The sequence below is a fragment of the Cajanus cajan genome, chromosome 1 (genome assembly GCF_000230855.2).
Source record: "Cajanus cajan strain Asha chromosome 1, NIPB_CcT2T_4, whole genome shotgun sequence".
Taxonomy (NCBI): Eukaryota; Viridiplantae; Streptophyta; class Magnoliopsida; order Fabales; family Fabaceae; genus Cajanus; species Cajanus cajan.
This window is the reverse complement of record NC_138517.1, coordinates 13877330-13898344: the sequence shown is the minus strand read 5'-3', so window position 1 is coordinate 13898344 and position 21015 is coordinate 13877330. Positions and strand designations below refer to the sequence as shown.

At 27.2% G+C, this 21015-nt stretch overlaps 1 protein-coding gene and 1 long non-coding RNA gene across 2 annotated transcripts; both read left to right on the top strand.

Moving 5' to 3' along the window:
* Positions 1–2450: 2450 nt before the first annotated feature.
* On the top strand, positions 2451–5208 carry LOC145958381 (uncharacterized). The gene is made up of 2 exons (XR_014434132.1): positions 2451–2804; positions 3886–5208. It is a non-coding gene; the product is annotated as an uncharacterized LOC145958381 (long non-coding RNA).
* Positions 5209–9256: 4048 nt separating this feature from the next.
* On the top strand, positions 9257–10231 carry LOC109818757 (heavy metal-associated isoprenylated plant protein 39). Its single transcript, XM_020384284.3, has 3 exons — positions 9257–9414; positions 9619–9697; positions 9827–10231. Exons 1-3 carry the CDS (start codon positions 9406–9408, stop codon positions 10078–10080), a joined length of 342 nt encoding a protein of 113 aa, XP_020239873.1. The 5' UTR covers positions 9257–9405; the 3' UTR covers positions 10081–10231.
* Positions 10232–21015: the final 10784 nt, after the last annotated feature.

The window sequence follows — 21015 nt, the reverse complement described above, 5'->3', positions numbered from 1 at the left end:
TCATGAAGAACATGAAGAACACCTTCAAACTGTTCTCCAAATCCTGAAAGATAAACAACTGTATGCCAAACTTTCTAAGTGTGAATTTTGGTTAGAGGAGGTTAAGTTTTTAGGACATGTGATTTCCAAAGATGGAGTGTCTGTGGATCCATTTAAGGTAGAAGCAGTTCTACTATGGGAACCTCCAAAGACGGTAACAGAAATCCGTAGTTTTTTGGGTTTGGCAGGATATTACAGGAGATTCATTGAGGGATTTTCTAAAATAGCTATGCCTTTAACTCAACTCACCAAGAAAGGACAACCCTTTGAGTGGACCGAAAAATGTGAGAATAGTTTTCAGGAGCTTAAGAAAAGATTAACTACTGCACCAGTCTTAGCCTTACCCAATCCTAATGGACAATTTGTCATATTTTGTGATGCCTCAAAAATGGGATTAGGGTGTGTTCTTATGCAAGATAGAAGGGTAGTAGCATATGCTTCTAGACAGTTAAGAGCTCATGAAAGGAATTACCCAACCCATGATCTAGAACTAGCTGCCATTGTTTTTGCACTCAAAATATGGAGACATTATGTGTATGGTGGTAAGTTTGATGTTTTTAGTGATCATAAGAGTTTGAAATATTTGTTTGATCAAAAGGAACTGAATATGAGACAAAGAAGGTGGATGGAATTTTTGAAAGATTATGATTTTGAATTACATTACCATCCAGGGAAAGCCAATGTTGTGGCTGATGCACTGAGTAGAAAATCCTTACATGTCTCCTCATTAATGATTCAAGAGATGAATTTGATAGAAAAATTTAGAGACATGAGTTTATCAACTACGGTAAGTCAAGATAAAATACAATTGCATGCGGTTCAAATTACTAGTGACTTACATGAACAAATTGGTGAGGCTCAGGTAGTTGATAAATTCATTCAGAAGAAAAAGAGGTTGATAGGTCAAAAGGATGGTGAAAAGTTCGATTTAGATCAAAGAGGAGTTTTGAGATTTAATAATAGGATATGTGTACCAAATGATTCAGAAATTAAGAAAATAATTTTAGGTGAGGCACATAAGAGCAAGTTGAGCATACACCCTGGGGCAACAAAGATGTATCAAGATCTCAAAAGGATGTTTTGGTGGCCCAAAATGAAAAAGGAAATAGCACAATATGTGGCTACATGTTTGATTTGTCAAAAAGCTAAGATAGAACACCAAAAGCCAGCAGGAATGTTACAACCCTTAGATATACCTGAATGGAAATGGGACAGTATAGCAATGGATTTTGTAGTTGGTTTACCACGAACAATTCATAAGTTTGATTCCATATGGGTTATTGTGGATAGACTAACAAAATCTGCTCATTTCTTACCCATCAACATTAGGTATTCTCTAGAAAAATTGACTGAACTGTATATAAGAGAGATTGTAAGGTTGCATGGGGTACCATCTAGCATAATATCTGATAGGGATCCTAGATTCACTTCTAGATTTTGGGGAAGTTTACATCAAGCATTAGGAACTAAGCTTCGTCTTAGCTCTGCATATCATCCTCAAACAGATGGACAATCAGAAAGAACCATACAATCCCTAGAAGATTTATTGAGAGCTTGTGTGCTAGAGAATTCTGGTAGTTGGGACAAATACTTGCCTCTGATTGAATTCACTTATAACAACAGTTTCCATTCTAGCATAGGTATGGCACCCTATGAAGCTTTATATGGAAGAAGGTGTAGAACTCCTTTGTGCTGGTTTGAAACAGGAGAGAATTTAATCTTGGGTCCTGAATTGGTGCAACAAACCACGGAAAAAATCAAAATGATTCAAGAAAAATTGAGAATGACTCAAAGCAGACAAAAAAGTTATGCTGATAAAAGAAGACGACCTCTTGAATTCCAGGAAGGTGATCATGTATTTTTGAAAGTTACACCAACAACTGGTATTGGTAGGGTAATGAAATCAAAGAAACTCACTCCTCGATTTATTGGTCCTTATCAAATCCTTAGAAAAATAGGTCCTGTTGCTTACCAAATTTCTCTACCACCTTTTCTTTCTAATCTCCATAATGTCTTCCATGTGTCTCAGTTAAGAAAATATATTTCTGACCCTTCTCATATAATAATGCCTGATACAGTACAATTAAAGGATAACCTTACATTTGAAACAATGCCTGCACAGATCGCAGACAGGAGGATCAAGCAGTTGAGAGGCAAACAGATTGCACTGGTAAAGGTAATCTGGAATGATGTTACTGGAGATGCTACTTGGGAACTCGAAGAAGAAGTTAAGAAAAATTATCCTTACTTATTTTAAGCAATAAAAATTTCGAGGACGAAATTTCTGTAAGTAGGGAAGAATTGTAATATCCCAAATTTTATTAAATAAAACAAGTTATTTTGATTTTAAATATTTATTGAGATTATTAGAAGGTTTATTATATTTTTTATTTACGTATTTTACTATTTATATATACGTATTTTACTATTCACATATACGTATTTATGTATTTATGAATAGTAAATATATTATTATTTTAATGAATAGTAAAAATAATAATATTTTAATAAAAAGTATATATGATTAGAATGCCAATCATTCGAAGGAAATACGTAAGCCCTTACGTAAGTTTTCAAATAATTATATTAATATTAAATTATATTATATAATATTATGAATAGTAACTTAAGAATTGTTATAAATAAGAGACGGAGGTTTTGAAAAATGATACAATCGAAGTGGAAATTTAGAGAGAAAGATAGAGGGAGAGAGAGAAAATCCAAAAGAGGAGGTTCTGCTCAAGTTGTAACTCTTGTTTATCTAGGTAAGGGGGAGGAGAACCTTATCTTTTTAAAATTTTATATACTATTATGTATATTTATTTATGTCATTTACTTGATTATATTTATTTAGTGGGGTGCCCCTAACCTCATTATTGTTATATTTATTCAGTGAGGTGTTACTAACTTCATCTAACTCCTTAACTTTTAATTACCCTGTTTATTTATTTATGTTATTTCTATTATTTAGTGGGGTGACCCTAACCTCACTATATTTATATATTTATTCAGTGAGGTGTTCCTAACCTCATCTAACTACTTAACTTTTAATTACTATATTTATATATTTATTCAGTGAGGTGTTCTTAACCTCATCTAACTACTTAACTTTTAATTACTATGTTATTGTTATATTTATTCAGTGAGGTGTTCCTAACCTCATATAACTATTTAACTTTTAATTATTATTTGTTTATTTATTTACGTTATTATTTAGTGGGGTGTTTCTAACCTCATATATTTGTTTAACCTTTAATTACTATTACTTATTCTATGATTATTCTTATCTATAATAATTATTAATATATTCACATTTTATATTGTTTAATTATTTTATAATAATTGTCATTGTCATTTAATTAATTAGTGCTCTTAATATATTTTATTTAAATTTGTGTTATTTAATTAAAGCTTAAATAATGATTATTCTTAAATCTATTTTGAGTAAATTTTTTATGATTAATATAATTTGTTAAAATGTCTTTTACTCATTTTAAAGATAATTAATACTCTATGGCCATAGACGATAAAGTTTGAATTATTTGTAGCTGGAGGTTTAACCTTGGGGATTTAAATGAGTAAGAAATGGAGGTGGAATAATTTTTGGTTGGTGTTATAATGATGCTCATTTATCCTGACTAGTCACTACAAGTATAATTCAAATTTTATTGTATCAAGAAAATCTAATATTTAATCTGTATAAATATATATTTATATATATATATATGTTAAAATTTTATACATAAATAATTATGTTTATTCGTTCGAATTATTGTATTTATTGGATATTGTTCTTACTCCTTTCTTTTCTTTGTTCTTTTTTTTAATTAAATATATTATAAATAGATGGATCAACTTGAGATTCCAGATCATTTTGCTGTTATTGTTACTGCTGTCCTACATGGAAGGAAATTGGAATACGGAGGCTATTTGATGGATCTGTTATAACTTTACTTGTCAATCATATTATTTTAATTGTAATTTTCTTTCCGTTATGAATATGTATATTGTATTAATAGAGTAAGGAAAATGAATAATGTGTAAAATAATACGTTATTCTAAATATTTTAGAACGATATGTTATGTATTAAATTCACAAGATATTCTTTTCTTTACTTTTATTTTTATTAAATAAATATATAGATATTGTTAATGATATAATTATAAAATATTATAAAATTTTATAATTTTATATTGTATAATTTGGGTATTAGAATTAGGCGTTACAAGATCAATATTACAATTTTAAATATCAGACTATTTAAGTGTTGGATCAAATGTAAAATTTATAAATTTGAAAAATCAAAATTGTGAAATTGAAAATTTTTGAGACCAAAATCACAAATCAAATATTATAAATGATCAAAAATACAATTGAGTGAAATAACTATTAAAAAATTAATATGATTTTATTATATATAATAATTTTATATTAATACAATAATGAGTATATCTTTATATTTTCGGTGTATTATAATTAAATTTATATAATATTAAATTCCTAATTAAAGTGAAAATAAAGCTAAATCATGTAGGTGATGAATTCTTCTAAATTCACCCTAACGCCACATTATCTGCTTGGTGGACAATCTAAAGGGAAATTCTGGACTCTTTTTAGAGACTTGTAGAATAATTGTAATTAAATGAAATTGTTTATAATCCAGCTCTGTGTATAAATTCTCAAAGTGAATTTCTGTTGATAGTCTTAATGTTGAGAAAAAAATTTAAAATTTTGAATTAAAATCTGAGATATTATTTAAATTTTTTAAAAAAATATTTGATTCTTTTAGGATATTGTTTAGAATTGAAATATATTGTATTTATTTTAGAGATTTGTTTCCTCTTTTAAATTGTGATGTAAGTTCAATAAATAGAGATTCTTGAGATGAGAAGAATCACCTGACCTATAGAGGGGGTCACCGCCTTAAATGAGAGAGGAGGTTATACGAAGGAGGGTTTCCAAGTTTCGCCAGAAAACTTGTGAGGAAAGGATTTTCAAGTTTCACCCATAAAACTTGTGAGAAAGGAGATTTTAAGTTTAACCCACAAAACTTGAAGGGAGGATTTTTATATATATGTAATACATTTTGAGATAAATAATCAACATTCTTGTAGACATAGGCATGAGAGACTAAACCATGTTAAATAAATTTGTGTGATCCTTTCCTATTTCTTTTATGGTGTTATTTTAATATATTTTCATCATCATTATTGTACGTAAAAGAAAAGAAGACTTTTTGTTCTCAACAGTGGTATCAGAGCCGATGGTCTGATCAGGTGACCGACTCGATGAGTATGATGGCTGGCAGGTGAATCCAAGTTTAGGATCCCTTGTGTCGGAAGTCTTCTTAAACGGTGGAGAGTTAGGAGGCGTGTCCCGCTGTCATGGGGGAGGTCATGATGGAGCGGCAGTGGAAGCACTCAGAGCGTGACTGAGCTCTATGGGCCACCATCGGATAATACTCGTAGTTTTCGCTGCAGGGGAAGGGTCAAACCGTGGTCCTTTGTTTGAGAGGAGGATTGTTGAGATGCAAGCAAAGTCCCACATCGTTCAAACAAGATGATGGACATGGGTTTATATACACATAATTGTCTCCATTGGTGAAAGGCCTTTTGGATGATGTCCAAAAGAAAAACCGTGAGGACTTGGGCCCAAAGCAAAAAATATCTTACCAATGTGGAGACATGTGTATGTGTGTGGTAACCCGCGGTATCCAACAAGTGGTATCAGAGCTCATGGTTTGTGGAGCCTGGTGACCTGTCACTTGAGTATTAAATATTGACATACAATGATTCCAATACCCAAAAAATGGAGACAAGGAATATTGCAGAGTAAAAGTATGATTGAAGCTGATTGTGACAAGCATACGTGACAACAAGGTTAAATTTGAAAATTTTAATAGGTGGAGGAATTGTTGGGAAAACAATTCAAATTTTCAAATTCAAATCTCTGAGATATTATTTAGATTTTAAAAGATAGTGATTCTTTTAGGATATTATTTAGAATTTAAATATATTGTATTTGTTTTAGAGATTTGTTTCCTCTTTTAAATTGTGATGTAAGCTCAATAAATAGAGACTATTGAGATGAGAAGAATCACACGACTTATAGAGGGGATCACTGTCTTAAATGAGAGAAGAGGTCATATGAAGGAGGGTTTCCAAGTTTCGCCAGAAAACTTGTGAATAAAGGTTTCCAAGTTTTGTCATAAAACTTGTGAACAAGGATTTTCAAGTTTCGCCAGAAAACTTGTGAAGAAAGGATTTCCAAGTTTCTATATATATATATAAACATTTTGAGATAAATAATAAACACCCTTGTAGACATAAACATGAAGGGCTAAACCACGTTAAATAAATTTGTATGATCTTTTCCTATTTTTTTTATGGTGTTATTTTAATATGTTTCTCATTATCATTATTATACGTAAAAGAAAAAAAAAATTTGTTCTCAACACTTAATATATAATTGACATCTTATCTAATAGCTAGTATTGAAAATATCCTTTTTTTTTCTTTTTTTTTATTTATAAAAATCTTATCTAATTTTAATTTGGGTGTGTTTGATTAAAAGTTAATCTGGACATATTTATATCATATATCTTTCCTTTTCACAAGTTGAGGTAACAAATTAACATCAACAAATAGTCTCTCATGAAAAAGCATATCTATTAGAGCAGACAATCTAGGAAGAATATTGTATATGTGAGTCATCAAATGTCTTATACGAAATGACAATGCTTTACTTCGTGATAATATTATACACAAAAATTCTGTTTTCATAAGGAGATACATATCCGTCGGTGCCCATTGGCATTGGTAAAAAAAATAATTATTTTTTTAAATGATGCATGTGTTTGAATGTCAATATTTGTCGTATATCAAACATGACCAACTTACCTGAATGATGTATTTTGTTTTGATTTGAAACATAATGGAATTCTGAGCTAGATGGTGTGCAAAATTATCAAAGATCTAAACTAACATTCAAACTTTGGTGCTACAAACTAAAAGAAGAAACAAACGTCAAAATCTAAAAATACTTTATGACATTGGACATTGTATTTGACCACGATTTTACTACTTCTTTTTTACTTGTTGAATAATACAGTGCTATTTTCCTAGATGAAATATAAAAAAAAAAGATAATAATATACCCTTGGTAATAGAAATTTTAGTAATCAATGAGTGAAAGGTATTTTGATAACACACTCTTTTCAAGTGAAATTCATATAGATGTCATTACATAATAAGATTTGTTTGATAAGTTAGACACACGTTATTTCATAAAAGCTTCACTTAGTAATAAAAAAAAATGTGGCTGCTAAAAGAGTGATGCAGAGATTTGCTTTTATACAACATGTTCTCTCTAATAAGTGACTAGTCAACTAGCCAAACGTAATAATTTAGCTTCATTTTCAAGAACTTTATCACTCTTCCTTTCCAAATTCCAATTCACATTCAACTTTTCATTCTTTCACAACAACAAAATTTGTTATTAATGATAATTATTTAATAGAAATAATTTAATTACTGCCATATGTAAAAATATTAATGACTAATATATAATAGCCACTAAAAATGTATTTATATTATACTAAAGTTTATTATTAACGACAATTATTTATTAGAAAAAACTTAAGTCCCACATCGATTAGAGATAAGATAATTAAATAGTACATAAGTGAGTAATAACTATCACCTTACAGGTTCATTTTATAGGGTTGACTCCTAATTCACTATTCTAAATTGGTATCAAATCACTCATTATTACCATGTTCAATAGTGCTATAAAACAATTAGAGAACAACTTTCACCTTATAAATCTCACATCTAAAAGACAAGACAATTAAAAAAATAAATTAAAAAATATATAAATAAAAGAGAATTCTCATTTTACAAATCCCACGTCTAGTAGAGATAAAAAAGTATATAAGTTATGAATTTAGAAAATGAAATTATAGGAATAAATTATTTAAAGTAAAGGAGACAATTGAAAAAAATAACTTTTAATAGCCTTTAAAATGGTTACTAGAATTGCCATTTTATATAAATGTCGGTAATAGTATTAGTGACACTGGATACACCAACCATTAGTTAAATGCTGGTAAAAAAAATAATGGTCATTTATATGGCCGCTAAATAATAAATTAATTGCCACAAAAAATTAATTTTGGTATAGTGTTTTTTAAATCAAATATCACTTGTGTAGATTATGAGAGAAAATTATGCTCAAACTAGGATAGTTACATGTGAAAAAAAATTCTTCTAAATATTTATTATAAATATCTAACTCTAAAACTATCATCCATAAAATTAAAACAATTCTGCATGGTATAAATTTTGATTTTGAATATAAAATAAATTGTGATAGAAAAGAAATATCTATTTTTTTTATGTATTTACAATTTAATTTCAACATAGATTATTCATTGATTTTGATGATGAATATTTTATATCAATATTATTTATTTAAAAAAATTAAAACTTAAATATACTTAGTCTTTAGAAGTAAGATAAATTTATTTTTAATATATTAAATGTAAAACTATTTTTTTAGTCTTCAAGTTATCAATAATCTAATATATTTAGATAATTATGTAACATTAACTAGGTTTAAAGTGATATTTTGATTAACAAAAATATTAATAGATAGATTTTATGTAATAGTATTTAATAGATATTTTATGATAAAATTTGAGTATAAAAATTAAAATAAATTTTTAAAAATTATAGGGATCAAAAGGATATATTTTTAAATTTAAAAGATTAAAAATAAGTTTATTTTAAATTTAAATGACTAAGATCATATTTAAGAAAAAAATTAATAAACAAATAACTCCATATTAATTAGACATAACCCCAAGCGTGTGGTTCAGCGGTAGGGGTTGATCCACGCTTAAGCGTGAGGTGCCTCCAACGTAGCGAGGAGATTAGTCATTGCTGTCGGCGGCGAATACTCCAAGGACGAAAAAAAAAAAAAAAATTAATTAGACATGAGCAGCTCTACATTAGTTGATACATTGCTTTGAATAATTACATTTACATACTCTAATGTACAATGATAAAGTTTGGTTTTCTTATAAAGTGAGAAAAGATAACAAGATAAAAACGAAATGGCACATAATGTTAGCAGCATGCCTAAAACACTACAAATTTGTCCTGTGTGGTGTCGAATTGCACCATATATTCGGCAAGAAATGTGCATTTAGAGGGTCCATCTGTTGGATGTGACTTCCACAGTCACACCCACAAATTAAAAGAACTCTAAAACCTCACGCCTTTACCCTTATATAGTATACTACATTACATGCCCCTCCAATTTCTCAAACCCCTTCTTCTCACTCTTCCTTTCACACCCTTCAAATGGCTCAGGTACCATCTTTCATTTCCTCTTCCTTCCATTCCTTATTCACTTCTTTTCTTACATATTTACCATTATCATTATTTATACATGTGTTGTATGTATGATCGGTTCATAGAAATAATTTAAAGTTTATACAATTATTTGGTTTTTGTCCATTTTTTTTTCTTACCCTTTTTCTCTCTGCATGTTATCCCTCACTGGATCCATTACAGAAGGTTGTGTTAAAGGTTTTGACTATGACTGATGACAAAACAAAGCAAAAGGCTATAGAAGCTGCTGCAGATATCTTTGGTGGGTTGGTAGTAAAACCCAATTTTTTTTATTTATTTTTTTTTATATGAATTCGTGTTAATGTAATAGAAGTTATGTGACCAAAGACTAATTGATCTGTTTAATTTTGGTGGTTTGATTGATCCACAGGGGTTGATTCAATTGTTGCTGATGTGAAGGAGCAGAAGTTGACAGTGATTGGCCAAATGGACACAGTGAAAATAGTGAAGAAGCTGAAGAAAGTAGGAAAAGTTGATATAATATCAGTTGGACCTGCAAAGGAAGAGAAGAAGGAAGAAAAGAAAGAAGAGAAAAAGGAAGAGAAAAAAGAGGAGAAGAAAGAGGAAAAAAAGGAAGAGAAGAAGGAGGAGAAGAAGGAAGAAAAGAAGGAAGAGAAAAAATAGAAACAATATTATTCATTTTCGGCTTTTTTATTTATTTTTTCTTTCTGATTCTACACCCTTCTCTTTTTTATTTTGTTTTCCATATTTTCCCATTTTCAGAAGCCTTTGTAAGCTACTAAAATTGTTCATAGAGTCTTTTCATTTTTGCTCATCTCATGTGGGTTAATTTCTTATTGAATCTGCTGCTCACAAACCCTTTTAACCATGGATCAATCTTCAATTGTCAAGGTGGAAATGAGTTTTAATATTAAGAAATGTATATAAAAAAAAAAAAGTTGGCCAATGGAGAAAAAAAAAAAAGAGAATATTTATTTTTATTTCTTCCTTCTCTATTTCATATTTTTTATAATTGGTTTGCCTTCAAAATTATTATTATTATAACAAAAAAATCGTTGTAAATGATTTTAGCTTAACAACATTATTCTTTTGTTTTGTTATGTTATGGTTGTGCAAGTGAATCATGTGACTTGTGACTATGATAATATCGATGTTTTTTTTTTTTTTTGGTGCTGATGAACAGAAACCAAGAAATTTTCGGTCATCAAGAAATTCCCCCTATTGGTGGTGGGTCGTTTGATCTTAGCTGAATGGCACCAAAGTCCAAAATGGCTACCGAAGCCACCATTCCAAATAAGTGTTTTGGGAACACAAAACTGGCTTACCAATTATTCTTCTGAGAGGAATGTGCTCGATGAAACTAGCTCTAGTTGAAATTTATGAAGTTGAGAGTTAGAAAATTAGAAAAGTTAATTAATTGAAATTGAAATAGGTGTAAGTTAGTTTCTAAATTGTAAAATGATATAAAAGATATTTACTTATTTGAAGTAAAAAAATTCAAATAATCTAACGAGAATAAAAGGGGAAAAAAATAGTAGCTTATCATGAATTTTAAAATAAAGTTACTAAAATAAGTTTGAATATTAAATAAATTTATTTTGATGAAATTAGTTTCAATAGATTACACTGACAAAATGCTTTACCAAGTTACACTAACATCTCCTATTCTTTTAAGATTTATAGTAGCCTCCCTTGTAAGTAGTCACAATCTAATGTTTTTCAAATAATGAAGGGAGATTAAAGTAATGTATATGATATGGGATGTTAGTGTAATGTTTTTCAAACGATTAAAAGAGATTATTGTAGAGGTAGAAATATAAGGGATGTTAGTGTAATTTTGTAAAATTTTAGAGTGTTAGTATAATTTATTTAATTAGTTTATAATTCACACACACTTTTCCTTTATAATATTTTATTATCTTTTTAACATTATTTTTAATTATTAATGACTAATTTCTCTAAAAATCATAAATTTCAATGAGTTAATTTTAATTTAGTGGAGAGACTCACAAAAATTTATATTTTCAATGAATTTGATAAAAATAAGTACATTATTAGTAAAATACTAATTTTTTTCATAATAAGTGTTAAAAAAAAAATCTTTAATATAATTGTTATTTTAGTTTTTTTAATGTAATTTTATTATTTTTAAATTTTAAAAAAAATCTAATTACCTGAATTTTCAAGATTAAGGAAGTTGGTGATTATCTGGAAGGAAGTATTTTTTTCTTTTCAATTAATTTATACTCTTAGTAACATTTTAAAAAAAGTTATTGTGTTACATTAATTTTTACAAAGAAGAAAATAATAAAGTTAATTAAATAAATTATTATTTCATTTGTTTATCAGTTTTTAATCTCCAGTAAAAGAAATCAGGAAAAGATTATTTATGAGATAGACAAAATATTAATTAAAGAGTGTAGTTAAAATATTGACGTAAAAATATCTCTCCGAAAAATTGAGTATCTAAGAAAAATACTATGCCTATTTATTTTCCCCTCTTAATGACTTTCATGCGTCATCGTTTTTTTTTTTGTTTTTTTTTTTATGAGCTGCGTCATTGGTAGTTATTTTTGAATATTTAAATGATCAACTTTGAGATTTTAAAATTTAAATAATGAAAGAAGTTTTATTTATTTATTTATTTATTACCGTTTTGGAGACCTTACTTGAAATCTATGTTTTTGTTTTATAAGCTCTCAAAGTTAATAATAAAAAAACAAAAACCAACTATTAGTGGCATGGAGAGATGGAAAAAGAAAGAAAAAAAAATCACGAAAAACTTTGTTACATTAAAATAAACTAAAAAGTAACACGTTAATTTCTTTGAAGAGGATTGTATACTATTTAAAATAAAGAGAATGACAAAATATTTAAATTAAACATGTATTAAAAATATAACTCACCCTTAGGATTTTCTTCAACCACTTCAATTTGCTTCTCTGTTTTTGTCTTTTCAAAAATTATTGATTTTTATAAATTATGGTAATTTGATAATTTTTATAAGTACAAATTTAGAATATTATTTAAATGATTTTCTTAATATTTAAAAATCTGGCTTCTGTAAACAAATTTTGACAATGTATCCAAAATTTGATATGCAAAAATACATTTTATGTTGAATTAATAAAATTTAATCTTTGAGAAAAATTATTAAAAGTGAAATATTATCTCATATATTAATAATATTATCGGAGCTTAATAGGCTTATCGTTGAATAATACATTTTGGGCATCAATTACGTTCTCCTCATAGCGGGCCATAAGCAATAATGACGGTACTATACCACCCAACATATTTTGGGGCTTAGTACTATTGTTAGGTCAAAATATTCCTAATCAATATTATGCAATGGTGAAAATTTTAAATTTTTTTGTACCCTTTTACTATTTACTACTTACCAATTTCTGCTGTTAAAATATAGTTCTAGGGGTCAAATAATCATCGTAAGTTCTCATATGTCTTTGTAAGAGTAGGTTGGTTCCAATTTACTTTATTTTAGTATTTAATTTAATTAACTTTAATTGAATTGAATTTAGTTGGGTTTGTAAATTTCTTTTAAAGTCACTCAACTCCCCACTCAACTCAAATCAAATTTTGGCTATGAGAAGTCAACGTGTTAAATAATTAAAAAATAAATATATTTTAAAAAGTAGAAACAAATAAAGAAATAAGAAAAAAAAGGAAAATATTTATTCAAATTTTAATTTATGATTTAAAGTGAAAACAATATGAAAAATCACAAATAGACAAACATTATGTCATTATTAGTTAACAGGTTTGAATTACATAATAAATGAAATGAAATTTTTTTTTTATTTTATGTCCTTTTCAATTTATTCCATTAACTTATTACTATAATATTTGATAAAAAAAATAAAATTATATAATAAAATATAATATGCATTATGTTGTATATAGTGTTAATAATTTAATAATTTATTATATATCAGACTAAATCAATTTATCATATAATAAATTATGACCTATTATCCAATCTAATTATAATTTGATAACATAAAAATTACTTTACTTAACCCAACGCATAAAAGTGTAATCGAAGTAGTTGACATTTGCATGTAAAATTTAATTGATATAAACATATTTAAATTGTTAAGATTTAATTTATAAAAAATATTTTTGATACAATTTATTTGAATGCTGTGAATTAGACATGATTGAATTAGAATTTTAGAGAGGAAAAAAATGAAATAAAATATTTTAATTATTTTGGATAAATTAACAATAGAAGAATGTGTAGAATTTGTATTCCACTCTTCAAAAGACGTAAAAATGGATAAAAATAATTGTATTTTTTTTTAAGTTTTGAAAATTAAATATTGTTATAAAACACTATAAGAATTAATACACATACAAAAAGTCTCGATATATTAAATATATACGTATTTAAAATATATTTATTAATTTTAAATAAGATTTAATAATATATATTATATGTTATTAAAATTTATATTTATATTTTTTAATAACATATCAACATATATTATATTTATATTATAAATAAAAATAATTTTAATCATAAATATTATATCATTATATAGTATATTCCTATCAAATAATTCTTTTATGGTGAAAATTAAAAGAAGATGTTATTTTTTTTAATAAATAAAGGGTATAGACGATTAAGACTTGTTTAGGATAACTATACTTTTGTATTCTTATATTTTATACATTTTACCCCCTCTCTTTCCTATTCATTCAAATAAGTGTAGAGAATTCTTACAGTTCATTTCTTTTTATTTGCATTCATCAAACTACATTTTTTTTTCTTTTTTGTTTATACTATTTCTATCCAATTTTTATTTTAAAATCTATTTCCTTTCTCATCCAAGAAAAACATTCAGATAATAATAATTATTATTAATTTTGATTCCCAATAAATGTATGCTTTTTCGGAAGCCATCCTATTTGAGAAACCACAAACATTAAACATAAACACCTCTCACAGTTATTAATGAACATTCAAACCTTAATTTTTTACATTTAATTTTAACAAAATCTAACATAAAAATACAAAATAATAAGAAATTATAATTAATGATTAGATCAATAAAATTCATCTTTTAATATAAAATTATTGATTATATAATAATTGATAAAAAATTATATTAGTGTATTATATATATATATATATATATATATATATATATATATTATATTATAAAATTACTGTATAAACAATGTTTACGGTGGACACACTCATGGTTGTGGACCTCCAAGTTCATTTGTCTATCTACACATGATGCAAGTGTGCAGAGTAATATCCACAAAAATTTATTGTCCAGCAATTTTACAGAGAAACACTAGACTTTTTAGAATAACAAGGTGTAGTAATTTTTTTAAAAAAAAAGACTGTTTAATTTGTTGCCTTACTGAATGTGTAAAGAAATAAATAAATTCAGTACATAAATATGGAGTATTTTTATTTTTATTCTTTTGTAACAAAGGAAGCTAAATATCGAGTATGACCATGGATTACTTTAGCATCTCCCTGTTGATAATTTTATGCGAAGTAATGGGTCCCTAGTGACTTTAGTGATGATATTTATGAAATACAAAGGGTCCCCTTCTGCAGTGACTCGTGAATTCTGGCATATAACAGGTGATATTGTACTTGGAATGATCACAGATATGTACAACACCGTGAATCAGTCATATCTCTTTATGACGCTGAATTTAACATCAACAGTGAATCTGGATGCAGACTTTAACCTGCAATAAATAAGAGAGAAATTCCAATTGCAAGTTCGCAATGTTGGTTCAAGTTTTCGGACCAAATGGATGATTATTGTGGCTACTTACCTTAGAATACCTTGCCCATAACGGCACACCAATAGTTTATGTTTTAATTGCGTTCATAAATTATGTTACTACTACCCACCACATGGGATTAACTAAAATTTAGATAATAGTTATTGTAGTCACCCAATTTTATCTGAAAAATATTAATTTTGTTTTAAAAAAAATAACAAAAAAGGTATATACAAGAAAGAATAAAAAAGATAAAATATGAAAGCTAAATGTAATACCTCAATTTTTTATTTTTATGGAGGGTAATTTAGTAATTTTCATATGATTTTAGTAGTCCAGAACGAGCTGTTCCAACCTTCCAAAAAGAACTATAAATTCTAGTTCAGAACTGGCCGTTCCAAGCTACTAAAACGAAATATAAATTCTAGCCCAGAATGGGCCATTCCCAAACTGGAACGGGCCGTTCCAAGCTACTAAAACGAAATATAAATTTTAGCCCAGAATGGGTCATTCCTAAACTGGAACGGGCCGTTCCAAGCTACTAGAAATAACTATAAATTCTAGTTCAGAACGGACCATTCCCAAACTACCAAAATACCTCTAAATTCTAACCCAGAACGGGTCGTTCCTAAACTAGAACGTGTCGTTCCAAAAATGACCATTGTGAGTAAAGATGCAACCTCAGAACAGTCATTCTCTCAGAACGGGTCGTTCCGGTCACTCCTGAAAGTCTATAAATAGCGGCCCTTGGCCTTCCTACACACACATCTCCACTTTGGACTAGAGGGAGCCTAGAGGAAGAGACCTGCAAGTATTACAACTTCTTGAACGAAGAATAGTGAGTATATTGAACTCACTTCTTTTTATTATTATTATTATTATTATTATTTATATTAATAATATATGTCATTTTAAAAAAGATTATTTGTCATCTTAAAGACTTATTTAAATTCAAAATATGATTAAGTATCAAAATTTAGTGTTAGAATATTCAATATAAATATTTGAAATATTGTATCAAAATTTTATCGGAGAAATGGTTAATTAGATGTGACATCTTTTTAACCTTTGAATTTAAAATATAAGTTGTGACAACTTGATATCTTTAAATTTTTTCTCCAAAAACAAAATTTCCAACCAAAAATCTATTAAGATAATAATATCTATAGTAATAATTATAATTAAAATTTTATTGAATTGATTTTGGTGTATACCTTAATCAATTTTATATATTTTTAGGGTGAATGAACTGAGACAATTTAAGAATCCTATATTTAACAAAAATAAAATTTAATTAAAAAATATCAACACACAAATATTTTTTACATAGAACTACGTGACTCTGATTCTTATTACACATGGAGATACGTAAGAGCAAGAAATAAATCTTGTCGAGCCAAAAAATAAAAAAATATATTATCTTCCTTTTTATATAACAATAATAATTTTAACATTTTTTTAATGCATTAGTTATATAAAATATATTTGATCATTTTAGTGAGATAAATATTTTATAAATTATAAATAATTTGTTTAATTAATTAAAGGTAGTTGACTTAGGACGAACGTTGTGAGGTGCTAATACCTTCCTTACACGTAATCGACTCCTGAACTCAAAAATTTGATTTTCGTAGACTATTTTCTACTTTATAGTTTTTCTAATGTTTTTCCGTAAAAAATAACATTGCTGACGACTCCCCATTTTTTTAATTTATTTTTCGTTATCCCGTCGCGATCTCGGTTGCGATAGATGGCGACTCCACTAGGGACTATTTTTGAGAGTCAAGCCTATAATAATTAGTTAAACTAATTAATAATTTTTAAAAAATGTTTATCTCACTTTTATTTTATTTTATTTTTTGTTTATGTTCCTTATTTGTTGTTTATCTTATCTGCATGAATTATATAAATATGTGTTGTGTAATTTGAACTTTAGGATAAAAGAATTTTATTTTTTATATTATATGTGTTATGTTTTGTAGATTGGATAGTATAGGGTTGCTCCCTTCACACATTTCACTTGCACAATTTCACAATTTCACACACGTTTATGAGTGGGGTCCTATGCCCGGACTTGAGTGCAACTTATGATAAGTAAGAGGTTGAGTAATGGTAACCTTCTTGATGTACATCTTGTTTGGTTATTATGAAGGCCTCACCTAGAGTTTGATCCTTTCAAGGGTATTATCACCTCTAATAGTTTACCTATTATTGTGACTAATATCCTAAGAAGGGTTATTGGCTCTAGGAACCTGTTTTAGAACTATAGTCCCACCCTTTTGAGAGGAACACATATTAGTAGTAAATAGAGTTTTAAACTTAGGGATGCCCTTATTAAGTATCACATGAGCAAATTCTACCTCTATGTTCGAATGACGCAAAAAAAAAAGAAGAGAAAATTTTATTCCATTTCATAATACACATCATACATTTATCTTTTAACTTTTATCATATTTCACGCCCCTTCAATATAACACTCATCACAAAAAAAACTATTCATGCATGCATTCATCTACATTTCATAATTCATTCATGATATGCATTTTACATCTTTGCATAAAAAATAATATTCTATGAAATCATTCATACAACTTTAAAAGATTGCAATTGTCATCATTATTGACACTTTTATTTTTTTAAAGAAAATGAATAAAGTTCTCTCTTGCATAATTCAAAGTAAGATCATTATTCTATTTGAGCATTTAGTCTAAAATGTATCTCATAACATTCAATATTTTCATAATTTTTCATGACATTCACGCATAAACATTATTTAGATTAAGTAATCATGTTAAGTATATTCATTAGGTATATCCATCGTCTTTTCTTGTCATTCTCCATGATTGCATTCATTCTCACTTTATCCTTGCGAATCAAATGTATTTGTTTCTCTATAAAATAAAAAAAACAAAAAAACAAAAAAAAACAATTTTTTTCTTCATTTCAAATTCTTCATTCCAACATTTTTCTTTTATACATGCGTTTCATAGTAAAATAAAGGTCTAACTGATTGCTCACTCATGTTATTTTAAAAAAAAAACTATCTAATTTGATTATTTTCTTTTAAGGAAGATGTCAAGCAACAAATTTATGCAATGTCTCAAAAGAAAAAAGAAAAAATAGGAAACAAAGAAAAACGGGGAATAACATGAAATTATTGGTCTCACTTACATTTAATTTTCAATCGAAAAGATGAGCTCTCTGACAATTTAACTTGTCAATTGACATGGTTTTAAAACCATTGTTAACCTTTTGAAGTATTTATTTCATCAACATGCATAACAAGTTGTGTTGTTATCTTCATTGTCATAAATTGTCTTTGTCCCATTACATCTCATAGTTTCCTCATTATTCTTTCAAAAAATAAAGAGTTTGTCCTTATAAAAAGTCAAGTCTGTTGTATGATTCTCAATTAGAAAGTTTGGCAATAGAAATTTGAAGATTTCTTGTCGGGGCAAATTTATCATTTTATGAGTATTTGTCCAACTAGCTACCACATTTCATGGAGACAAGTCTTATGAGCAAAAAAAAAAGTGAAAAAAAAATGTAAAGTCCGTTAGACTGAAAACTTAAAAGGACGGTCTAAGCAAAAGTTAGGACAAACAAAAAAGAAAAAAAAAATAAAAAGAAAAGGAGTAACATGGAGTCCATTAAGTAGGATTAACCTTTCAAAAATAAGCAATCGAGATTTGAAATAATGTATGACCATGTTTCTCTATCTCCAAAAATATATATCACTTGCCACCCAAATTTGAGCATAAAAATGAAATTTTATTCAATTACCTCAAACAAGGCTCGCCCTCAAAATAAGGGCAACATAATGCTCACATTTAATTCAGCTTGTTCATGATTGTAATATTATCAAATTTTTACTCTTCTTAAAATAGTAATCTAAATTTTTAGTTATTATATATATATATATATATATATATATATATATATATATTTAATAGAGAATAAGTAAAATATTTTATATAATTACAATATATTAAATTTTTAGTACAAAATTTTCAGTAAAATAAAATAGAATTATATAATATTTATTCACAATTTTATTATTATTATTAATTTTTAAGACTCTTAAATTTAGTTAATATATTTAAAATGAATAGGTAAATACTGGTAGGTTATTTTTTTATTTATATTTAGTAAACTAAATATATATATATATATATATATATATATATATATATATGATATCCAATTATATTATAAATATTTATAATATCTTATTATAATTAGATAACAAAACAACTTATTATAAGGTAATAGATAAATAAAGTGGAATGGTTCGATGGTTTGTGCAGTTATGCATAGAGACTATAAGGTGTAGGTCACAGGTTAAACTTTTGTTGGGTCTTTATATATACCTATTTTAGTAATGAAACAAGTTTTTTTTCAAATATATACACGTGCAGTATATATGTACAGACCTATATATATATATATATATATATATATGCAATAATAATAATGTACAACACTATATATATATATATATTATATAATAATAATAATAATAGTAATTTGCAATGCTATCTATATAATGTACAACACTATCTATATATATATATAAAATAATAATAATAACTTATACGGAAAAGGCATCACAAATCAGAACCAAACGGAGTAGATAATCAGAGATAATATCACAAATCAGAACCAAACGGACGGGCCTATTTAGTGAATGGAATTCAAATTTATCTTGACTAGTCACTGCAAGTGTAATTCAATTTTTTATATGTATATTTTCTAGTATTAACTATTGCTACGCATGTTAAGTGATTATAAATATTTCTTTGAAAATTGTTCTTACTCTTATATTTCTTGTTTAAAATTTGTATTAATTTATATAAAAAAAACAAATATATACATATATAGATGGATGCGCCCAACATTCCAGGACCTTTTTCCTCAGTGATATCTGCAGTATTTTCTGGAACTACATGGAGTGTAGATGCGGTAGCAAACGCAGTCACATATAATGGAGTGGCGGTGTCGACTTTTACCTTCTCTCCAAATCAAGAAGTCCCTACAGTGATCGACGGTCCAATAATAGTCACTTTCTTTTTACCGTCCGCTAACCATGTGAATCCAATTGTAAATTTGTTTCAACCACCCATGTACATATTATAATAGAAGTAGAAAAAGAAACTATGGTATGTAATAGGCACGTATTGTAAATATTTTTAATAATATGTAATATATATGTAAAAGTAAGTAACTACGCACGTAGTGGTAAATATTTTTAGTATGTTATTATGTATAATATTATTACTATACATGTGTTTTCTATCTATAAATATTATATATATATATATATATATATATATATATACGTATATTATTGAGATTAATATTAATACGACTAGGCGTTACAATGATACCATGAAAACAATGAAAAAGAAGAGAAATGAACCAAAAGAATCAAAAGGCCATTGTTTTATCCTTGTTGTTATTGATTAAGGTAGCTTCTTATACCAGTGTGACAAGCAATGTGGTGGTCAAGTTCATCAAAAGAGATTTAATTTGTCATTATGATGGTCTATCAATTCATATCGTTATTGATAATAAGACCAATTTGAGTAACAAGATGATGAATGAGTTGTGTGAAGATTTCAAAATTCAACATCACAATTCTTCACCATATTGTCCTAAGATGAATGGGGCAGTGGAAGCGGCAAATAAAAATATAAAAAAGATTATTCAGAAGATGGTGGTCGCCTATAGGGATTAGCATGAAATGCTCTCTTTTTTGCTCTACATGGATATCGCATTTTTGTTCGCACCTCTACGGGGGCAACTCTATGTTCTCTGGTTTATGGT

What these genes read in the sequence shown, in the direction of transcription:
- LOC109818757 (XM_020384284.3), top strand. An exon ending in AGCTGCTGCAGATATCTTTG is followed by an intron (nt 9,698 to 9,826) that starts GTGGGTTGGTAG and finishes ATTGATCCACAG; the next exon opens with GGGTTGATTCAATTGTTGCT.